The sequence below is a fragment of the Dermochelys coriacea genome, chromosome 1 (assembly GCF_009764565.3).
Source record: "Dermochelys coriacea isolate rDerCor1 chromosome 1, rDerCor1.pri.v4, whole genome shotgun sequence".
In the NCBI taxonomy this organism is placed as follows: domain Eukaryota; kingdom Metazoa; phylum Chordata; order Testudines; family Dermochelyidae; genus Dermochelys; species Dermochelys coriacea.
Window position 1 is genome coordinate 196956229 of NC_050068.2, and position 23030 is coordinate 196979258.

General features: G+C 38.1%; 1 protein-coding gene across 5 annotated transcripts; it reads right to left on the reverse strand.

Moving 5' to 3' along the window:
* Nucleotides 1-3221: 3221 nt before the first annotated feature.
* On the reverse strand, nt 3222-23018 carry CEP97 (centrosomal protein 97). Of its 5 annotated transcripts, none has more exons than XM_038407965.2 (11): nt 22751-23018; nt 19849-19991; nt 17482-17640; nt 16923-17024; nt 15702-15815; nt 14439-14605; nt 13500-13664; nt 13050-13183; nt 11688-12468; nt 9699-9774; nt 3222-8808 (listed from the first exon to the last, which is right to left on the reverse strand). In XM_038407965.2, exons 1-11 carry the CDS (start codon nt 22800-22802, stop codon nt 8083-8085), a joined length of 2619 nt encoding a protein of 872 aa, XP_038263893.1. In that variant the 5' UTR covers nt 22803-23018; the 3' UTR covers nt 3222-8082. The 5 variants fall into 5 exon arrangements, with proteins under 5 accessions (XP_038263893.1, XP_043366940.1, XP_043366948.1 ...); XM_043511005.1 differs by having other exon boundaries at nt 14439-14578; nt 22751-22886; XM_043511013.1 differs by having other exon boundaries at nt 3222-4767; nt 22751-22886.
* Between the last annotated feature and the right edge of the window lie 12 nt (nt 23019-23030).

A 23030-nucleotide genomic window follows, 5' to 3' on the forward strand; every position in this document is an offset into this window, starting at 1 on the left:
ACATCCACAGCTGTAGTTCCAAATTTGCAAAGTGACCTAGAGGAAGGGGAGGGGGCTGTAACCCAGGCAGGAAGATTTGGTAAATAGGAATTCCTACATGCTAGATTAGAAAATAAAGAACACAGATAGATAACAGGAGAGGAATGTAATAGCTAAAACCATCCTCTTAAGGCAAGTAAAAATTAACTTTTCTATCTCCCTCCTAGTCTCATTCAATTCTTTTTTCATTTAATAACCAAGCAGGAGCTGAAGTCTCTGGGTCAGATTTTCAAAAGAGCTCAAAGCTACAGTTTCAGGTTCTCAGCATTCACAATTCAGACCAGATTCTCCAAAAGCGTTCAGCACTCAGTAGCTGCCATTCTGACACTTGAAAACTTGGCCATAAGAATCAATGTCAGGAATTATTTTAAAACCAGCCATTTATTTAGGTGCCTAAATGGGAGCTAAACTCTTCTGAAAATCTAACTGCAACTGAGAACACTGAACACTTTTTGAAAATTTGGCCTTGTGAGAGAATTATAAAAGAGAACCACAGTCTGAGAACATTTGAGAGCCACCAACCCGTTGTGGCAAAGAGTCCGGTGGCACCTTATAGACTAACATACGTATTGGAGCATAAGCTTTCGTGGGTGAATACCCACTTCGTCGGATGCATGTAGTAGAAATTTCCAGAGGCAGGTATAAATATGCAAGCAAAAATCAGGCTCGAGTTAACGAGGTTAGTTCAGTCAGGGAGGATGAGGCCCTCTTCTAGCAGTTGAGGCGTGAACACCGAGGGAGGAGAAACTGCTTTTGTAGTTGGCTAGCCATTCAGTCTTTGTTCAATCCTGAGCTGATGGTGTCAAATTTGCAAATAAACTGAAGCTCAGCAATTTCTCTTTGAAGTCTGGTCCTGATGTTTTTTTGCTGCAGGATGGCTACCTTTAAATCTGCTTTTGTGTGTCCAGGGAGGTTGAAGTGTTCTCCTACAGGTTTTTGTATATTGCCATTCCTAATATCTGATTTGTGTCCATTTATCCTTTTACATAGGGACTGTCCAGTTTGGCCAATGTACATAGCAGAGGGGCATTGCTGGCACATGATGCCATATATTACATTGGTGGATGTGCAGGTGACCCCGTTGTGCTGTCCTCAGCATCTATTTCCTGTTGATGTGGCAATGTAAACAAACACTTCTTTCTCCACCCAAGAGAGCATTTTTATTATTAATTTCCACACATCCAGTTTTTTTCCCCCCTATAATGAGCATGTTCAGCTTACAATATGAAACCACACCAGAATAAACTGAGGGAAGCAACACCCACAATAAAGTTAAACCATAAAAAAAAAAGTAGAGACAATAGAGAATGGAGATTCAATTTTGAAAGGGAGACTTGGCAAGATGTAGCAATACCAGGAGGCTGATGCAGATAAGAAAGCTCTCACACCAAAAATGATGAAATGTGGAATGGGGTGTAGAATAGGAGATACATGTTAATTTAATCTGAAAAGAGGTCTATTTTTTTCTCTATCTTAGGATCCAATTATTATTATATAGCAATGGAGTTTGCCAGGTCTTTAACTGGTGTAAATTTAGCAAAGCTCCATTGAAGCCATTATGATTTAAAGAGCTTTGAAGCCAGTGGAACTATGCCTGTTTACACCTGATAAGGATCTGGCCTAATTCCCCTGACCTCCCTCCCCTCCCCAAAAATAATTTTGTTAGGACACTTTCTGCATAATTTTAAAATGAAAAATAATTTCCTTACAAATGTTAATGTAAAATTCTCACTTTAATCTAAACGTTTACCACTCAATGCTCTTTATTTTGTGAATCTCAGGCAGAATGGACAATAGAAATTAAACCAACCAGTGTAACTTTTTTAGTTTCTAATCCATTTCACCTTCTGGCTCTCTGTGCTAAGAAAAGGGCTGTGATGTTGGGACTGAATCATTTTTCATTTTCCCTACACTGTCTGCAAACAAAACAAACCTCACATCTTCACAAATTTTTAATGACACTTTAGTTAACTGAGGTTTTGTAACAACCTGCAACTCTATATGGCTCTGCACAGTCCTGAGCTGCTACAATATTTTGAAGGAGGTGGGTTGGCTGGTTTGGTAAAATCCAAATGACCTTTAGAATATTTTTTTAATTGCATGGCAGCCACCTGGCAGTTCCACAGTACTAGGAGGGGGATTAATTTACCCTGTAATTCTGTATCTCTTGATGATTTCCTGGCAGGATTCTTATTCTTGGACCTTGTGCTCCCTAGCTGAAAGGAGGACTGAAATCCCCATCTCTGAAGGTTCTTGGTCACTAAAGGCTGCAGTAGTGAATCGAGAGACACTTCTCTGCTAATGCTCATGTGCCACCCAGAGTACAGCACTCCTAGAGCTTAAATGGTTCCTTAACTACACTAAATGAAAACTCCACACTGGAACTATACTTTTTCAACTGCCAGTCTGGCTCTTCAACCTAGTCAGAGTTGATCTTGCTCTTTTTCATTAAATTTATTTCTAGAACAATGGTAGGATGTACTTCAAATAAATCTTGGCTGTGTGCCCCAGGACTTTGATTGGGCACTAACCATCCCACTGCCCTTTGCCCCTGTGCAATTGCCATTCACAGCTTATATTAACTTTGCTTTTTTCAAAGTCTCATGTTGCTTTGACTCTGGCTCTCTGCACTTCTAAATTAATTCAGCTCAACAGCTACTTGTTTCAACTGTTTAAGCTCTGCTTTCCCTCCCCCCCCCCAGGATGTCAATTGCCTTAGTCCTTTGGGAGGAAAGAAGATTGTGCAGGGACAACAAACAATGTGAGGCAAAAGATCTAAAAATGGAGGAGCAAATTTGTTGTATCCTCTGCCCAGAAATCATGGTTTTGTGCAAAACACCTCAAGCCCTCCTAATCTGATCATAAGACAACCTGAAAAACAGTTTGAAGCAGGGGACTGGGAGTCAGAACCCCAAAAATCATGACTGTCAATATGATTCATAACTTTAGGCAAGTCACTTAAGATCCAGTACTGCTCCAATTTTCATCAGTGGTAAGGTGGGCCCTTAACCTCTTTACCTCTCTGCATACAAGCATAAATCTAATACCTACCTTACTGACTATGATTTATTGATTTTCATATTTGTAAATCACTTAGAGCTTCAGATTAAAGGCACTACAGAAAACTCAACTGAAAGTGACTATCAGACATTTGTATAATCTTAACACCAAGCTCAAACATATCCAATAAGTGTAAAATTTATTTAAAATCAAAACTCAGAGGTACAAACTAAATATCAGAACCAATAAATTCACACATGTAAACAATCATAGAAAATATACAAATTGTACCAGCGTAACCACTCAACATTCTTCACAGAAAATAGCGAGAAGTATAAAGACAAATCAAGGCTTAATTGTTGTTTTTAAGACTAGTTTAGAGGTAGAATACTACTGTGAAAGATTCAAATTTAACAAAATTGACTTCAGAGAAGTTGCACTAAGGGTGAATTTAGTCCACTGTATTCATATGTAATGAAGCCATAAAGTGGTCTCCTATATCACTATTTACACCTATTAGTTCTGTAAGTTAAGATTTGGTATCGCACTTATTCACAGTTAAAGCACCTCTTATTGTAATACTATTAAATAGTTTATAGGAGTTAAGTGTCTTGGGTCTTACTTTTTGCTGAAGTGATGTGAACATTTAAGATAGCACAAGTCTTGGCCACCAAGACAAAAAATGTTGTGTGAAACACTTCTGAGAAAGTTACAGTAGGAAAATGGTCTATTATTAAAAGGAGACTTTTTGAAAGGCTTCACTATACTTTAAGTTTACTTAATTGAGTGGCACAATCCTCAAGGAAAAAATAAATAGAAAAGTCTCCTTTCCACTACTCAAAACAGAGGAACTGACCAGCTTTATACTGCATTTTCATTCAAGGGATCTCCATTTCAAATTAGACATATTTTCAACTCAAATAAAACAAAGCAAAGTAGACTTGGAGGAATATAGCTTCCATTTCTTGAGTTTGGCCAGTTCCCCAAACAATCCGCCACAAGTGGCAATAAGGCTTGGAGTTCTATAGACATTATGTACAAAAGTCATAATGTCAATATACTTTTAAAATATCATGAACAATTTGCAAGCTCAATGGCATTCTATATTCAGAAAAATGAAGTTATTTACATACATACACACACAGATTGGCTGATAAGTACATTTTCTTATTAGGTGTAGCATGCATGTTATGGGGTCTCCTAGAAATAAATCTATAAAAATTGTTACACTTGCACCATTTAACTTATCAAGGGCTTCCACAGCTATTTGTCCAGTGATACTTATGTTTTAGAATGATCAAACCAAACTTGTAATCTTAATGTTTTCCCTGCACTGTGAGAAAAGCATTTCTGTAAAGATGATAAACTTCTAGGGTGGGATTTGCAAGAGCACTCAGTGTAAGCCTAACTCCGCTTCCTTTGAAGTGAATGGGAGCAGTGTTAGACCACTGCTTCATGCTTTTGAAAAGTTCTCCCTTAGAGCGCTCATTCATTTTGTTTACCAAACAGCATAAAGGGTGGGGAGGTATAGAGGACAGATTAGTCACCACTCAAGTATCTAGAGCAACAGATTCTAAATTCCTTATATACTCAGAACTCCCATTGATTTCATTACAATTCTAGATACCTGAGGAATGCACTATAGTAATCATTACATAAGTTTCATACAAAAAAAAAAAATGGTGATCCATCTGTCTTCTCCAATGGGGAATTTCCCCATTTTTCTTTCTAAGGAAGGAAAGAGATTACTTAATATATAAATCAATTGTTCTCTAAATAGATTTTTAAATGGTCTGCATTTTAAGATTATCTTTCAATTCCATTTATCCAAATTCTACCCTGTGAACATTCACAGTCTATCACTTATTACATGGAGTGGAAATTAAAATAAACTGCCTTCAATCATAAAAATGTAGAAATATTGTAAACCAAAACACGGATCACAACTAGGACTTGTGTACACATATCCCAAAATTGACCAAAATTACTCTTTAAAAGTTTTATTCCCTCTAAGAAAAATTAGAGCCATAAATTAAAGTATGATACTATAAAAATTGCTTATGAGACTCCATTAGCTCAAATAAGCCTATTTTAGCATACATGTTTTTATTTGCTATTTTTCAGCTTTCTTTCATTATCTCTTCTCCTTTCATATTTAAGGTATTATTTAGCCTTTTGTTTCATGCTGCTCAACAATACTTTTTTGCTTATGTACAACTAATTACTTTTAATCCTGCAAAAGTTAATCCAAATCTTTCTCTCTATAACATTTAAATATGCTAAATTTAGGCAATTTATTTTCTACACATGCAAGATATACCGCACAATAACAGAAGAGATACTTTGTGCTTCAAAGCTTTTGAAAAAGTAACAAGATACAGCTGAATATTATAAGTTGGTATATATTTTGCTCTATCTTCACAAAATGAAAGATTTTTGGATGTTATATAGAGAGTTGGATGTACAGGTTACAAGTAAAAGTTGATATAGATACTGGGTAAAATAAGTCTTCATGCATTTGTGTTTGCAAGTCCCATGACTACAGGGAATACTATGAACTTCTATGGCTTCCATGGAAAATTAGTTTTATGAAGGTATTACCTTTTGGCACTTACACAACATATGTTGACTCTTCTCAGCTTAATTCCTGGCAGCAAATGAGGTACTTTTATATGAAATAGCAAAATTAAAGTCTTCAGTAATTGATACCGTTCTTATCCAAAGAAATTGAGAGCTCTAACTATTTTTCAACATGAGATCTATTACGCTGACATTCTGTCATTAGAGAGAGAACTTTCACTTCCTCCCAATCCCCACTTAGTGATTCCTTTCAACATTTGGCAACTGTTTTGTGTACTGCAGAGAAGTCTTCTCACACTTAATGGTATGCTCCAAGTCCCTTTAAAGAGCTGCATGAGTTCCACACCAGATTGATACAAAATCACCAACCCCCCACAGGGGCGCCATCCTGAAAGAGGCAGAGATCCCCAGCAGCCATTGATTTCAATGGAAGTAGAGAACTTGCATCTCCTTAGATCATCTAAATGCCAACTCAATTACACTACAGATATGTTTTAACTAGCATTAGGTGGCAAGATGTACATTTAATATATTTCAACCTCAATTATCTAAATATTCTCATTATTCAAAACAGAATCAAGAGCCCTAGCTTCTTAATTACAACAAGAATTCCTGGATTACCCAATATGTATATAACATCCCCATGACTTCTGGAAAAAAAGAAGGTTGTACTATATATAAAGATAAGCTTTATTCTTTCAAGGTGAAGTTCACGCCTGTGCACAGGGCTGGTAAAAGGCCCATACACTACTTGAGTTCCACTTCAGCTCTATTTTGGGGACTTAAGTGGTTCACTGGCTTTCTGCCAACCATCTGCACAGGGGTGAATTCCATCCTTAGGACCTAACAGGGACTGGGAATCAAGACTTTTAAAAAATAATCATCTCCAGAATTTAACAGGGTGACATGTTTGGAAAAATCACTTTATATTTAAAGAAGCAATAGCTGACCTTGTGAAAACTATCTTTGTTCATGTGATTAGTTGCACTGATCTCAGAGAAATTCACACACAATTCAAAGAGCATTGATCTCTCATCTTGCAAAATGCAACACTAGTGATCTGGAGGTTCAGCCTCACAGCACTTTTGATTTTTTTATTTTACTGATGACCTTTCCCAATTACATAGCACAATTTTCTATTGCTACTTTTGTGCCATACTGAAGATTTTATTTCCCCGAACAAGGTATAACAGGATAAAGTGGGGTTTGCATTATACCTAACTGCCATTTATACATTATCTGCTGTCACCGCTTCCCCAGAGTTTAAAAGGAAGGTGAAGCAAAACTAAATCAGCACATTCAGAGAGACGCACATTTACAATTAATTAAAACCAATTAGTGTCAAATGTTTAATGCTACTTTACATGGGGAAAAAACCAACAAAGGGGCAGGAAACAGTTTCAACTCATGGAATTTCCTTCTAATATTTACACCTGAGATACCAGCAGATAACAAGGCCATCTTTGTGGAGGTTCAATACTTCTAATTAGCTAATTTTAACCACACCAGTATGGCTCCCCCCAAACTATGTTTTCATCTTGTTCCTACCACACATTGCTGCGATTCACTTGGCAGAGAGGGACACTGCATATGCTTATGTTACTAGGTCCTTTTGGAGCCCTTACTCACGAAATACTGCTATTGACCCTACCATGAGTCTTACCTGAGAAAGGACAGCACGATTGGGCTGAATGGGAGACAAGGGTCAAGACTTGCTTTAAAGATGCATCCCTAAAGTTTGACTCGCCTAAATCCATATTTAGGCTTCTAAATAAATGGCCTATTTTCAAAGGGGCAGAGCACCCAGGAACTTCAATTGTCTTTTTTTTTTTTTTTTTAAAAGACCTAAAAGAATCTTGTTTTTCTGCGGATGCAGCTGTTTGTGGCCTACTGCCCCATCACTTGCAACTTGTCCTGGCAGTGACTTGCGATTCAAGTTTTAGAGCACTTATTTTTAAAAATCTTGACTTATCTAAATTCGGGTCCACAGAAACTCTAAGTGATTTCTGTTGTCCTGTTTCCTGTCAGTTTATACCGACAGATGAGTCTTTATTCTTCCTCTTTCCTGTTTTTTCCTATGCTGTTTCCTTATTTGCACAGAACATGAACTTAAGCTCTGAATTTTAGGAAAAATAAAAACTTACTAAAGCTTATCTACTTTAGCTGAATTGAGCCAATAGGAAAAAATCATAATCTTTTGAATTATATTTTATGAAAACCAGTTAAGCTACAAGAGTCATTAAGAAATAAAGTGCATTACGTCCATCACGGAGAACTTCGCTCATTTCAGTTTAGCATAGTTAGCATCAACATTCAAGATGCTATTAAAAGTTAAGTCTTTCTGGTGAAATGGGTATAGGAATCCAGAACAGAATATATGAAAAGAATACAAATATATTCTGTATAAATGTCAAAAAAAAAAAAGTTAACCATATTCCCTAATTTTCCATGGAGCTAAGCCCACTACACTGCTATGCCAACATGCAGGACCTGAAATGAAGCATCACATTCTGTTTGCTTCCCTGACACCACTCCTGAATTCAATTTGTAACTTTCTGGCGTCTGATTAATTTCATTTGGTGCAGGTGAAGGTACATCTTGAGAGACATTTATAGAAACAGCGTTGGACAAAACATCCTGTTTTTCTCCTGATGCAGCTGTCTGTGGCCTACTCCTTTCTGTCCCATCACTGCAACTTGTCCTGTCATCAGCCTCTTCTAGCTGCTGAACTGACTTCAAGTATTGTTGGAGAAGACTACTGTCCTGCTCACTATTTGAGCTCTCTTTACTCCATTCCTCATGGTCTGCCTTGACATCCTCTGTATCTGAAATACATTCTGAGACAGGATCTCCACACTGTTTGACTGTTTCTATAGAATTCCCAATCAGAGAGCTCTCATTTCTTTCTGTGGAACTCTTTTCAGAGCCATGAGAGTCATTAACATGAGTTTGGTCAGTTATAGAGGAGTGAAAGCCAGAATCTGGGAACTCAGGTAAAGTCTTCTCATGAAGAGCTTCAGTAGCTGAAATCAACCAGGTAGAACTACCAACAGGAGAGTTTTCTTGATTGAGCCCGGATGACTGGACAGATAGTTTGGATGGACACAAAGTACTTGATGCAGAAGCACCATGCTGCCAAGTGCTAAGGTTTTGGTTCACTGAAAGTTGCCACTGCTGAAGGGATCTAACCTGTAAACCATAGGGGAAAAAAGATTTCATGATGAAATAACATTTTGTTTCTTAGGAATGTTTTGTAAAGTGGCAGTCAATCTAATATCCAATGTACGATACAAGGACTAAATAAAAAGTAAGTGCACTTTGCCTCAAAGAAAGGGAAGATGCACTTCCCACTGTTAAACAGGGGAGGGAAGGGAAGGGGATGAAAGGGAAAAGAAAAGAAACAAAACCATTGAGGAAGATTTTAAGAAGGGACAACACATGTTTAAAAGAATATAAAGGTTTCACTGTTGTGGTACTACAACTACAGGAGTACCCAACTCTTTGAAAGAGGTCCACCTATAAGATGTAGCATCAACCTTTCAGAGTTAGAAATTAGTTAAAGAACAATGTGTAGCTTCCAGAATTAGTATGGTTTCATAGTCTTCAGTCACTCAGAGAATACTGTGGCAATAGCCAGTTATTCTTTCACTAAACCCACTGTGGGTTTCTACACACATTTTCAAACTGCTAGTGGCAGACAATATAGCCATTAACAGAACTTTCTAGTAAGGGATCCACCATGTCAAGTCAGTTTTGCTTCCCATTTTCTCCCACTTGACTCATTTACCTTCTCCTGTATTTTCTCCTTACTTCTATTCTAAACTGATTTTATTTTTAGTTATAAAACATATTTAAGTTTCTAATTTTACAGACAGTTCTGCATACTTTTTCTAGAGTTTTAATGGCAGGCAATATAGCCAATTAGCAGATAACCTTCTAGTAATGCATCTAGCATGCAAGATCAGTTTTGCAAGGATGAGCTACACTTTGTATACTTAAAGAATATATATTTAGAAGCATGCTTTTTAGTTAATCTGTAAATGGGAAAAAGAGAGGGAGAGAGAAAGAAAGAGGCTTACCTGGTTCCAAAGGTATCTGACAGCCTCGTCTTGTACAAGTTTTTGAATCCTCTCTTCTTCTCTTTCTTTTCTTAATCTACACACACACACACACCCAAGATATTTTAATTTTAAATACTGAAATAAAGCAGTGGTTTTTTGGTTGAAAATACCAGTACATTTGTATAAATGCACAATTTTACATGAGGCTATTCTTGAAAGATACTACAGGGCAAACATTTAAATATTGCAACTTGACTTATCAGCATCTTTTAGCTGCTGAACAGACTTCAAATACTGTTGGAGAAAACTACTATCCTGCTCATTATTAAAGCTTTTTGTACTCCATTCTCCATGGTCTACTGAACATCCTTTGTATCAGAAGGACATAGGGTCCTCATGCCGTTTAACTGTTTCTATAGCACTCCCCTTCAGAGAGCTCTCACTTCCTTCTGTGAAACTCTTTTCACAGATTTCAGAGTAGCAGCCGTGTTAGTCTGTATCCGCAAAAATCAGAGGAGGACTTGCGGCACCTTAGAGACTAACAAATTTATTTGAGCAAATAAATTTGTTAGTCTCTAAGGTGTCACAAGTCGTCCTCCTCTTTTCACAGACACATCCATCACTTTGGTCAATCATGGAAAAAAGTGAAACCCACTGTGGGTTTCTACACACATTTTCAAACTGCTAGTGACAAACAATACAGCTATTAGACAACTTTTTAGTAAGGGATCCACCAGGCCAGGTCAATTTTGCTTCCCACCAGCTTTAAGATGTGGGTAATTACAAACAAATGATTGAAGTGTTTCTCTTCTGTAAAGTACCACTGAAAGTGGCATTATGAGGTTGTATTTTATTGTGTCTCACTGGTTTTCTATAAAATTTGCTCACTTTATCCAATGCTTTTCTAACTTCTAGCTCATAACTCAAACTGAGCTCCAAGAGCCAAGCTGAGATATTTCCCTTTTCATGCATCAACATCAGTAATAACTGTTCTGCATGAACCTCTTCAAACCCAACCATAGGTTACTGGATTGCACCTATATAACCATAGGCATCATCTGAAAGCAATGGAATTTCACAGGTGGCACTGAGGGCCTAATTTGACTCACAGAATCTTTACTACTTATAATAAGATGGAATGATCCTAGATCTTCACTCAGATCCCAAGCTGAGTCTGCAGGGCTGACAAAATACTCTTCTCAAAGTTGCTCAGTTTACATCATATCATACAGACGTTGGACTCCTATGATGCCTTGTTACATAGCCACTTTTCAGAGAAGAACCTCATATTAAAAATGAATACCCCGAAACACTGATTTACTGTGATCTCAGCACGGATCCTGGACCACCATCTTTCACATTCAGAACCACTCATACTCTCGCTGAACTTTAAGAGAATGTCAAAGTATAGTTGCTTTATGCTACCTTATTTTGCCTTAATATTTGAGTCTATTGTCCTGAGCGTGGGAGGATGAAGAAGAGAGAAAATTTCCCTTTAACCAAACGCGTGTAGATAGAGCTATAGAGTGAAGAGAGGGGAGTTACATACATCCTGATAAGGGAGACAGAAGAGAAAGCTGACTCCTGCTGTGATCAGAGTAGTTCTGTGTTAGCATACCAAAGAGCTACTGTGCACAGAGTCACAGCCATAGAAATAGTTCCAAAAAGAAAAGGAGTACCCGTGGCACCTTAGAGACTAACAAATTTATTAGAGCATAAGCTTTCGTGAGCTACAGCTCACTTCATCGGATGCATCCGATGAAGTGAGCTGTAGCTCACGAAAGCTTATGCTCTAATAAATTTGTTAGTCTCTAAGGTGCCACGGGTACTCCTTTTCTTTTTGCGAATACAGACTAACACGGCTGCTACTCTGAAACCAGAAATAGTTCCATAAGCCAAGATAAGTTTATACTCATTCTGAAATGCATTAGAACAAGTTACTTTTCTGTTCTAAGTACATTAATTCAGTTTTGAGAATAAGAACATAAAATAAGACTTTTGACTTACTTTCTTACTTCATCAGTTAAGAAAACAATATGCTCTTGCATTCTGCTTAGCCGAATTTCGTAACGCACTTCCTTGGCTCTGGGATGGTAGTTTCTTGTGTGGAATCCCCTCCAGCAGGCTTGAAGCTTGGTGGCCGCTTTGTTCATTCTTTGAAGTTCAGCATCTTGGTCAACAGCAGCTGATGCATCAGTAGAATTTCTCTCTATAGTTTGCTCAGTATAAAGATTTTTAATTAATGGCTCATCATCAGTTAATGGTGGCTTGAGGTGGCTGCACAGAACTTGGTCAACAGAAGATGCGAAACAGTCATTAATACTCGCAATTGGGTTAGTAGTGACTGTTGCTGGACTAGGGGAAGGCAATATTCCATCCTCATTATCTTCCTCTTGAGTTTCCACAATTTCGGCTGTTTTGATGGAACATTCATTTGTAACCCAAGAAGTCTTTTCCTGCTTGTTATCATCCTCATCTTTATTGACCCCTTTCACAAATACAATCACTGTATTATCATCTTCTTCTAGGTTCAAATTGATTCCATGTAGCCTTAATTCTGTAGTGGGAGATACTGGAGATAGTCCTGAAGCAACTGGCATAAAAGTAGATTCTGAGGACAGAAGACTGCAGTTCAGTTTGTCCTCGTCAGTCTGTATGTCCTCCAGGTACAGCTCATTGCGACAGCTTCTTTCAGCTTGCACTGAAGCTGGAAAGACATTCTTAACTGCATAGGAATGGTCATCACTGGAGCCTGGCCCAACCCAAGAATTCCTTTGGATAACAGGTTCTAGAGGATCAGAAAGCCAAATTTAGACCACACAGTATTTAAATATATAATTTGTTTATTTAAATCAACAGGTATTTATTTATTTAAATCAACCCAAGTACTTACTGAGTAATAATAGTATCTGAAGTGCTAACAATGGCAATCATATGATTATTTAACATAGATATTGCAGTAGCATTTGGGAACCCCATTAAATGCCAGGGTGCTATATACTATACAAAAACAGTAAGAAATTGTCCCTCCGAAGAAGAAATGTCTAACTAGACAGAACAGTCAAAAAGTAGTAGGCACATAACAGAAGTAATGAGCTAATAGAAGGTATTATTATTATTAGTTACTTATTAATCTCATTTGTGATTGGTTTTCAAGATCTGAATAAGTGATGAAAGTGGTATTAGAAAACAAAGTATATCAATACCTGTTAAAAACAATCCAAACAAATACAATAAAGATCTGAAGGATCTGTTCCAGAGTCGAACTACATTGCTAATTTTCCCTTCACAAAGTTATTTGTGTGCAAACAGCTATTTTGTTCATTTCCACAGTGAACAGTAGCTCACAGTAGCAGATTTGGATCTTACCACTTTCAGGAATTATCTGGGGCCTTTGGGTTGGACTGTTGTGTTCATACACTGCAGGCACCACTTTGTTGGGAGTAGAGGATGTAGGCAGCCCTTCATTTTGGCTTTGGTACATCAACTGCTTCTGGTGGAGCCTAAACACAAACAAAATCCAAGTAATTGTAAAATCTCTCTTTTAAAATAAGAATTGAACTAGTGGTGCAGAAGGGAACTATAACTACCAACTATTCTGTGGAAAAAATAATTGGTTAAACCATTCTAAAACAAGGGGCTGACTGTACAAATCCTTACACATACAAGAAGTTTCACTGAAGCAACCTTACAACAGTTAGGGCTTGCAAGACCTGGTCCTAAACTGTCAAAATTAATTAGATTATCCTTAAAACCCCTCAGCTGAATAGACTAGTACTTACTAAGTGGCATCAATAGTTCAAGTTAAAATGTCCTTACCTCTGCTTACTCAGTATTTTTTCCAGTTTGGCATCCTCTTCAGTCTGGAGACCAAATGTAGCGGTAAGAGGACAAACAGTGGCCAGATACTGGACTAACTGAACATGCTGGCCAGGTCGATATGATCGTCCTTTACCTTGACTGTAAAGCCATTCTGCTTTCAAACTGGGGGGAGAAAATGCACAGTCATTGTCTTGGCATAAAATCATAGTTGTATACAAGTCATTTTCTTATTGCTAAGCTCTCTTTGTAACTTTTCTTTTACTGTGTGCCTTTGCCATATAAATGCAAAGCATGGTCCTGCGCACAAAAGGCCAGAGAAACTGGGATCTTCAAAGGAGCTGATGGAGGAAGAATCCCTCACAAAAAAAAAAAAAAAAAAAAAAAAAAAAGAGGCTATGAAGTAGAAGATCTATTCTGCAACTGATATTTTAGTCCACGGGCTGGCAATGCTCTTCACCTATCCATTCTCCGTCCAATTTTTTAAATTAATTCACTTCATCTGTGTTTATGCCCCTTTTTGTAGTCTATAAACATATGGATGAATGAGTTTATTAGCAGGAATGTTCACTGAAACAAACTTTATAAGCATATACTGTAGAATATTCACAGAAAGTAAACAGTAAATTTTAAATTGTGAGTATTCACACTGTAAACCTTATAAGAGTTATGCTCATCCAGTCAGGGAGCAGTAATATACTGACAGATACATACCATGTCCAGAATATCTATTCACAATGAAATGAATCATGACAAAGCAGAGACTGAGTATTTTTTCCTGTACACTCCAAACATATAGTAGCAAAGGAACAAAAAGACAGAATGGATAAGTATAGTTGATCCGGAGATACATTTCCACTCACGCAAAAATAATATACTACTTCACTTTATCCAAACATATGAATCAATTAAAAAGAGCAATTAAAAAAATTATTTCACCTCTCTTTCTGAGAAATCACATATCCATCCAGAACTTTAAGATTCAGACACCAGCTGACAATATATGGCCGATAGTCAAATCCAGGAATAGAAGGTGTGGCCATCACACAAGGGTTGTTCATAATTGACAACTGCTCCAACTCAGGAAAGGAAGCCAAGAAAGAAACCTGTAACAAACGATGTCTTTGTTGACAAAAGAGAACTACTCCATGTTTATAAAACGTAATGTATTTCCATTGGTTAGACATCTTGGGCAGAGTACCAGCATTATAGATGCAGTAACTTTTGCTTGCAACACATACACTACTTCAAAAAAAGAAAGAAGTACTAACAATACTGTGAACACCACTGTCATGTAACCATCCACTTTCCTGTAACATAGCAACCCCCATGGCCTTTGGAAAGAATCACCTCCTTTCAGTGCCTGGGTATGTATAAAATGATTAGATATTTGTGTTATTCTGCATCAGCACAGGAGAGAAGAATGTCTTACGATGGTCAGGCCAATCAGTAGAAAAGATGGACTGTGACCATGTGATCCTAAGGAAAAGGACGGAGGAATGTAAATCTGACCAAATTAAGGGGTCCCTCCAACACAAAGGCTACGATGACAATTTGGCAGGAGCAACTACTTATTTATATAATTTTAAAATAAAAAAAATAATAAATAATAATAACAAACAACTATAGCCAGACTATTTGCCATCTGCTTCATGGTAAAAGAACAGAACAGAGATGGGCCCCAACCAAAACTACGAATACAAATTTAGGAAAAGTTTGGGTCCAGGCTGTGCACTTCAGACCTATCCTTTCAGAACAGAAATTGTTTGTTGGATTTCTCAGCTGTCAAAGCCAGCAGCTGATCAGATTTGTTCTCACTCTGTAGATACAGGAAGAAAAGCCAGGAGAAGTATTTTATCAATTTGTAGGCAACATCTGGCCCGTGGACTGGACTTTTGGTATCTTTGAGCAATTAAACAAGGAAGGGGAAAAATGACAACTGAAAGTTAAAACTTCCATCCCAACACATTTCTTTTTGGTTTTAAGGAAAACATCCAAACCAGAGGATCAGCTGGTTTGTGTAGTAGTTCACTGCATGAACCTTTACTACAGAAACAAATTAGTACAAATAAACCCCAGTAGTCTAGCATGTTTGGAGAAAGCAAAGCCAGTTTTACATACATTCTTGATACTTTGTTCTCAAAAGAACTATCCTTTTTTATTGTAAGTTAAAATTTGAGGATAAATATTCCACATTCTTACCTCGTTTAAGTCTCTGATTTCATTTTCTGCCAAAGAGAGAATAATCAGACTTTGAGGTAGGCAAACAGGTACCACACGAAGCGAGGTTATAATATTTCCATGCAGCAGCAGAGTCTATGAAACAAAAAATATTGTAATGAAATGTATGCTTTTTTTTGTCAAAACATGAATGTTGTGAACAGTGATAGCTGCAGAACACACACACAGTGAAATGACAATGTAAAGATTTGCAAACAGATTATTGGTTGTTAGAGTCAGGGAAATAGTAATACCTTGAAAAAACCTCACATTTAAAAGCAAAAATTTTCCTTTATAAAATGTACGGTTTTAAAGTTTCTAACTACCGATATTTTTAAAAGTACATTTGTAAACGTATCTTTCTCCTATGCAGACAGTTCAGTGCAAAAAAGGTAGCAGAATTTGCTTTGTCCTGATTCAGTACTTAAGAGGAGGAGGATTAGTTTATTCTGAGGGTAGGTCTATACTACTGCGGGGATTGACGCTCTGAGATCAATCCACCAGCAATCGGTTTAGCGAGTCTAGTAAAGACCCACCAACTTAAATAAATACAGATTGCTCTCCAGTCGATCCCTGTACTCTACTCATGACGAGAAGAGTAAGGTAAGTTGACGGGAGATTTTCTCCCGTCGATCCCTCACGGTGTAGACCCCATAGTAACTCGACCGAAGGTATGTCAACTCCAGCTACGTTAAGGGGGAGGGATAGCTCAGTGGTTTGAGCATTGACCTGCTAAACCCAGGGTTGTGAGTTCAATTCTTAAGGGGGCCATTAAGGGATCTGGGGCAAAAATTCGGGATTGGTCCTGCTTTGAGCAGGAGGTTGGACTAGATAATCTCCTGAGGTCCCTTTCAACCCTGATATTCTAGGACTTACTGCAGTAGTGTACACATAGCCTGAGAAGAGAACTGGGAGCCAGGAATTTAAGTTCTCACCACTACTCTCATACCAATTCACTATGTGGCCTGGGACAAAATTAAAGATTGATCACAAGTGAATCACAAATGCTCTGCCTCAATCTCTTCATCTTTAAAATGGGGATAATAAATTTTTACATACCTCCGTAGTACAGCAATTATGGTGATTAATTAAAATGCTTTTAAAAGTGAATGGATAATGAAAAATGCTATCTGCTTAGAGTTACTGTCACAACTGTTTTTTGCAAAGAATATTCCAAAGACAGAGAGGTAAGGAAGCATTTACCTTTAGAGACAAAAGCTTGGAGAGATCTCCTATTTGAGGTATATTGTTGTCTGACAAATCAAGATGTTGAAGAGATGTGCAGCTATTGATCTGATCTATGGTCTACAACAAGAGAAATAATCATATTAGTTACTCTAAGACTTTCTTTTTCTATTAAATAAAAGTTAATATCAACATTCTGCAATCTTTTCTGAAGGTAATTAGACTGGACAAACTGTACCATTTCAAAACTACATTATTAATATAACTATAGTAAAAATGAGATTATTAAGTTTAGTATCTGACCTGCATTTCAAAAGATTACCCAAATCCCTTTATATTTTGGTATTCAGTTATTTAGGTCAGTTTTCCTAGGAGATCCCTTACACAAATACTATCTTTCTCCACTTCAGAGACTGGAAAGACACAAAATGATCCCATTAAAGTGAATGGGAATTTAGTGGGCGCAAAAATGGAACAGAATCAGGCTATGCAGGGATGTTTTTTCAGTATTTTCCTATTTACCCACTACATTCTGAAATACAGATTTCAGAAAACGTACAAAGAATAAATATTTCACCTTAAGGTTATTTCCTGCCAAGTTTAGCCACTCCAAGTGCACCAAATCCTTCAGCCCTTCCACATAACCAATACTGTTGTGAGGCAAGTTTAGTACCCGGAGCTGCATCAGTTTTGCCACACCCATCATCCTTACAAGTCGATTGTTGGCTACAGATAGCTGTAGATTGAATATAAGAAATGTTTTATATTTACTATCAAAGTCTATGAACAACACAGCCTATCGGAGATCTTTCTCTGATTTAACAGCTAAATATCCAATCCAACAAAAATGCTATGAATCTAGATTTTCCATTTTCACACAAAGGATAAGGTGGACAAGACAAATTGGAGAACTATACAGACTCTTTCTTCATCAAACTCTTAAAATCTCATACAACAAACTGGGACAAATTCACCTGGGCTTTTACCTGCTGAAACCAAAGAAACTGAAACCTAGTATGAATTTAGCAACTGGTAATCAGTATTTTAAATCAGCTTTGCAAAGTCACCATGAAAATGTACTATTCCAGGATCAAAATACACTTGCTTATCCTCATCATAGTGGAGAATTAAAAAAAAAAAAATTTACACAACTGTCAAAAAATAGTTTTTATCCCCAGAAAAAGAGTAATTTTTAATTATGTTTTAAATACAGACCACTTATAACGGCCACTTTCTACTCTGATACCAATATATGTTTTAATATGAAGCGTCATGAAAAACTGACCTTGTACATATTTTTGATATGTCAACACCAACCAATCGATAATGTCTTAGTTATAGTTACTCTGATACAATAGGACCTGTGGTTCAGCTGTGAAAAGGATTAACTACTCTGTTTTTCTACTGTAATTTTAGCTGGAATTGAAATTTGCTTGTGTGAACTCCCGGTGCATTTGTAGCTCCAAGCAGGTATAATAAAACTAAATACTAGTCCATCCCAAATGTAATGTATGGACTTTAGGAATGATAAATTCCTACACGAACAGTCATAGCACAAATTAAAACAACATTCTCCTAAGCCAATATTGTGAGCACTAGGCTTGAAAGACTCCTTTCATATATTAGTTTAGATTCTCTTCTGGAAGCTAATAAGGGGACTCAAAAAGACTGTTATTCATGTCTGGCTGGAAGTACATCGAATGATAGTTAATGATGGACGTGGACTTAGAGATGTCCTGTGGAGACCAGAGCCGGGATCCTACAAACATGTATGCACGTGTTTAACTTTACTACCGTGAATAGCCCTATTCATTTCAACAGACTACTCCTGGGACTAAAGTTAAGCATGGACATTAGTATTTGCAGAATCAAGGCCTAAGTGGCTCAGGGCATTAGTGTCAGAATGTAAAACCATTTAATTTTACAGTTAGCACTTTTACTTCTTGTAATTTATCCTGTTTTACATTTATTTTTTTTTTCACCTCTACTTGTGTTAAATTTTTATACCATATTTCAGGGGTTATTTACCAGTCAATTCATTTTAGCAGTTGTATATTGTGTAACTTGGAAATTTACATACATTAGCACAGGACTCACTTATAACTATGGTCTTACATTTTATGTTGCAAAGGCCTGGCTATTAGATGGATTGCCCTAAAAGTGATATTGGAATTTGTGATAGCAGTAGTTATAAAGGCATGAAAATAAACTAAGTATTTTTCTTTTTAAGCACCAATAAAAAGTTTTTTGACAAAACGGAACAAAGATGAACTATAGGTCAAACTGAAAAGAGTCCTGTTTAAAAGAGTGCAAATGAAAGGAGGACTGCATGGTCTGGTGACAGGGCATAGCACTAACAGTCATGAGATAGGCATCTACATCTAGCTGTGCCAGTGTGTGTGACCTTTTGAGTCACTAAACCTCCTAGTACCTCAGCTACACCACATGTAAAATAAGGATAATGATGCACTCTCTTTGTAAACAGCTCTGAAATCCAAGGATGGAAAGTGCTATATACATACAAATTTATTACACATGGAAAATTTATGTTAAAAGAACATTATTATGGTTGAGTCAAGCATTAAGCATTAAGATTACTTTTGACTTCACTAGGAACTGAGTTCACTCAATATCTGAGTACTAGGCACCAGCATATATATTTTTTTTTTAAGACAATGAAATACATTTTCTCTGAATTATATAGGTAACCAAGGAGACAATTTGTGCTACTATCAGCTGCAGACCTGTACTGGACTGCACTAAAAAAAGTCTCTAATTTTTAGCTATCACCTTGTCCATTCAGAAATATAGGAAGTTGAGTAGTTTACTATGAAAAAGGAACTTTTTGAGCTCAATTAATTAATTCTTGTGACAGAAATATTTTATCAACAAGCACAGTGTGGTTAAGTTATTTCATGGCCAACTCGAACCATATAATACTAACCTGCATTAAGTTCCTGCATTTCTCCAGGTGTTCCAGTTTAATTATTTGGTTTTTATCCAGAATTAGAGTATGAATGTCAGCATCACAGGGTAATGTTGGATCCAACTTTTGCAACCCCTGACCTGACCAATTAACTACCGAACCTTGGAGAAAGGGGGGAAAAAAGAAGTAAAGTACGAGCATGTGTGCTGCCAATTCGCAAGCAATATAAACAGACTTGTATTCATGACTAGAGAGAAATAACTGAATTCTATCATTTGCATCTCTGAGACTTTGTCAAATGAATATTTCAGACTGAATAAATGAGAAGAAGGATGACCCAGTGATTAGGACACTACCTGGAGACTTGGGAATCCATATTCCACCACAGACTTTCCTGTGTGACCTTTGGCAAGTCACTTAGGTTCTGTGTGTCTCAGTTCCCCTGCTAAAGCAGCAATAATTCTCTACCTCACAGATATGTAGGGGTACATAAAACATTCAAGACTGTGATAATAAAGTAATGGGTGCCATATAAGTATCTCAGACTTGACAGGTAGATATAATGGCTCTACAAACAATATTATAATGCTTCAGCCTTGAAAAAATGCTGTGAAAATTTTCCATCCCAATCACCAAATCTACTCATCATCTTTTACCATGAAAAATTTAATACATCCCTTGCCTTTCAAAAAATCCAATCACCTTTGCTGTAGTAGTCATAAGAGAAATACTGCAAAAAAGAGATCACTATATTTAGTGGGAATAGGAGCTAACAAAGACTTGTAATTCTTTCTCAGTTAGCAATCCCATTAATAGGAAGTCGAGGAGATTCGTGACACTACTCTGAATAGCAATAACAAAACAGAGCAGAGTCTTATTAATTTCATTCTGCGGCTTCCTGGGAAAGCTACGAGCAGCAGAAGTACTGGGGCAGTCTGCACATTCAGAAAAATGACTGCATTGTTTTTTATCTGGAAGGTTGTTTATTTACACCAACTTAAGGGGAAGGAGTTTTTTCTTCTCAATGGCTTAAGTCCCAACACAGAGAAATCTTCCCATTTGTCGCTGGAAAGGTTTTCCCCACTCCCCACCTGCTAAACTGGGAGCATGTATACTAGACTGGTTGGAATTTTTTTGACAAAATCTTTTTTTATTGTTGTTTTTGAAAAATGCTGTTTCATCAAAGCTGTAATGTTTTGAGGAGACACAGATTTCAACAAAGTTTCTGATGGGAAGGTTTCTGATCTTCGAGTGGACTTTCTGGGTGGAAACTTGACACGATTCTGTTTCACAAAAAATATCCAAAAGGTTTTGTTTTCATTCCAATGTGAAACAAAAAATTTCAAAACTTTAAAAGTTGTCACAAAACAGAATAGCTGTTCTCTGGCCAGCTATAATGCATATTACAACTCTACACAGCATCAAATTAACTTTCCCATGGGGTCCAGAAATGGGGAAATGCTAACTGATGGGCTAACTGTTCCAGATTCCAGCACTGCCTCTAGTGGAAAGCCTGAGCAAACAGTCCACAGTAAAAGTATGCAGTGCTTGAGTCCAGATATATTTTGGGCAAGACAAAATTCTAAAAAGTTGAGGCCCACCACTTAACTCTGTCCCCAGAGTTAAAACATTCCAGACGAAAGCACTTGTCGTAACAGAGCTGAGAAGGAGGGGCAGTCTCCAAAGTAAGTGAAACTTAGACCACTAAAGTTTCAGGATCTACAGCTTCCAATTATCTCTTTCAGATATTAGCCCAGCTTAGGAGGAGGTACTGACTGTATCCTATTTACAGCACATGTAAACCGCTCTCCCATTCCTACCCCCTGCTGGTTCCCCTCCCACCATCAGCTCAGTAGCAGACCACTACCCTCCAGTCTCGAACTCTGTAGTAGTAGGAAACAATCAGTTCTGACAATCAATATAGGTTCTATATGACTACATTCTTATACTCCTGTTGGAAGCATGCTATGGCTAAAAAAGAGACTGTTGGTGAAGAACAGTCTTCAAGCACTGAACTGATAGGCTAAATACAAAATTAACAGTTATTCTGCTGGTCGCTTTCCCAAACAGAATCAGAGTTAACCACACACACTATTACTTTTGTCAAGTTCACACTTGTCCACAGAATTCTCAATAGCAGCAGTGGCAATGCTACCTACAAAAGCTATAATAACAATAGAGACATAAAAGCTGTCTGGAAATTCAGGGAAACATGGTATATTTCTTATTTATAAGATTATCTTTGCAATAAGGCCTACATTTTTAAACAAATAAAACAACTTCTGTTTTAGCTCTCTCACTCATGAAGGAAAGCCCCCGGAACAGTGAACAGGATATTTTAGGAACTGTTTGTTGTAATTTACATACACCTGTGGGACTGGATGTCAGCTGCTTACTTGCAACAGAGCCTCCCCCACATCCAAAACCCAGCCACATCTCTTGGGGTGATTTCAGCACCACTCTGGCAACGGGAAGGTGGATGGCAACCAGTGCTATTGTCTCATGGTCTCTCTGAGCTCGCTGTTTTGTGGGGAGGGGAGAAAAGGACAGGTAACCCCCCCCCCACCTTTCCTGACATGCCCTGAATGGGGAAGGGACCGACTCGCCCAGCCTCCCCCTTCCCCTGCTGCACCCCCATTAACGGGCGACCACGGCCCCCCACCCCCTTTAGCTAATCCCTCTGCGCCCCATTCACCAGCACGGTTGGGGGGGAGCGCAAAGCCCTCTGGAATTTGTAGTCCACTCCCTGAGCTAACACCCAGGCTGTGCCACGGAAAAAAACTACAAATCCCATGATACATCGCGCGACCCACCTACTCAACGGTAGGCGAAAAGACACTAAATAAACCCCTGATCCCGGCTACCAAGATTCCCCAGGATCCCTGTAGCCCACCCGGCCGGTCCCCAGTGCCCCCGATACCTTCCCTGGCTCCCAGGGACAACGTAGCCGCCTCGCTCCTTGCCGCCGCCATACTTCCCGCTTGCTAACGACACCAGGCAACCGGGCGCCGCGCGCGCGCGCTGATTGGCTGCTTTAAGCCGCGAGAAAAAAATAACGTCTGGGTGTTTTAGCAGCGCACCCCCAGACCAGAAGCCCCGCGTCGCCGCCAACGGCCATTTTTAAAGGAGTTGGGAGGGGGGCCGGGGGAAGAGAAGGTCCCTCTCGGGCTGCGAGCGGGACGCTTCCTCCCGTGATGCAC

Coding starts and splice junctions, on each gene's coding strand:
- CEP97 (XM_038407965.2), bottom strand. CDS start 22,802: ATGGCGGCGGCAAGGAGCGAGGCGGCTACGTTGTCCCTGGGAGCCAGG. Junction 17,025..17,481: donor TGGCAGGAAATAACCTTAAG/GTGAAATATTTA, acceptor CTCTTGTTGTAG/ACCATAGATCAGATCAATAG. Junction 12,469..13,049: donor CCAGATAATTCCTGAAAGTG/GTAAGATCCAAA, acceptor CTGATCCTCTAG/AACCTGTTATCCAAAGGAAT.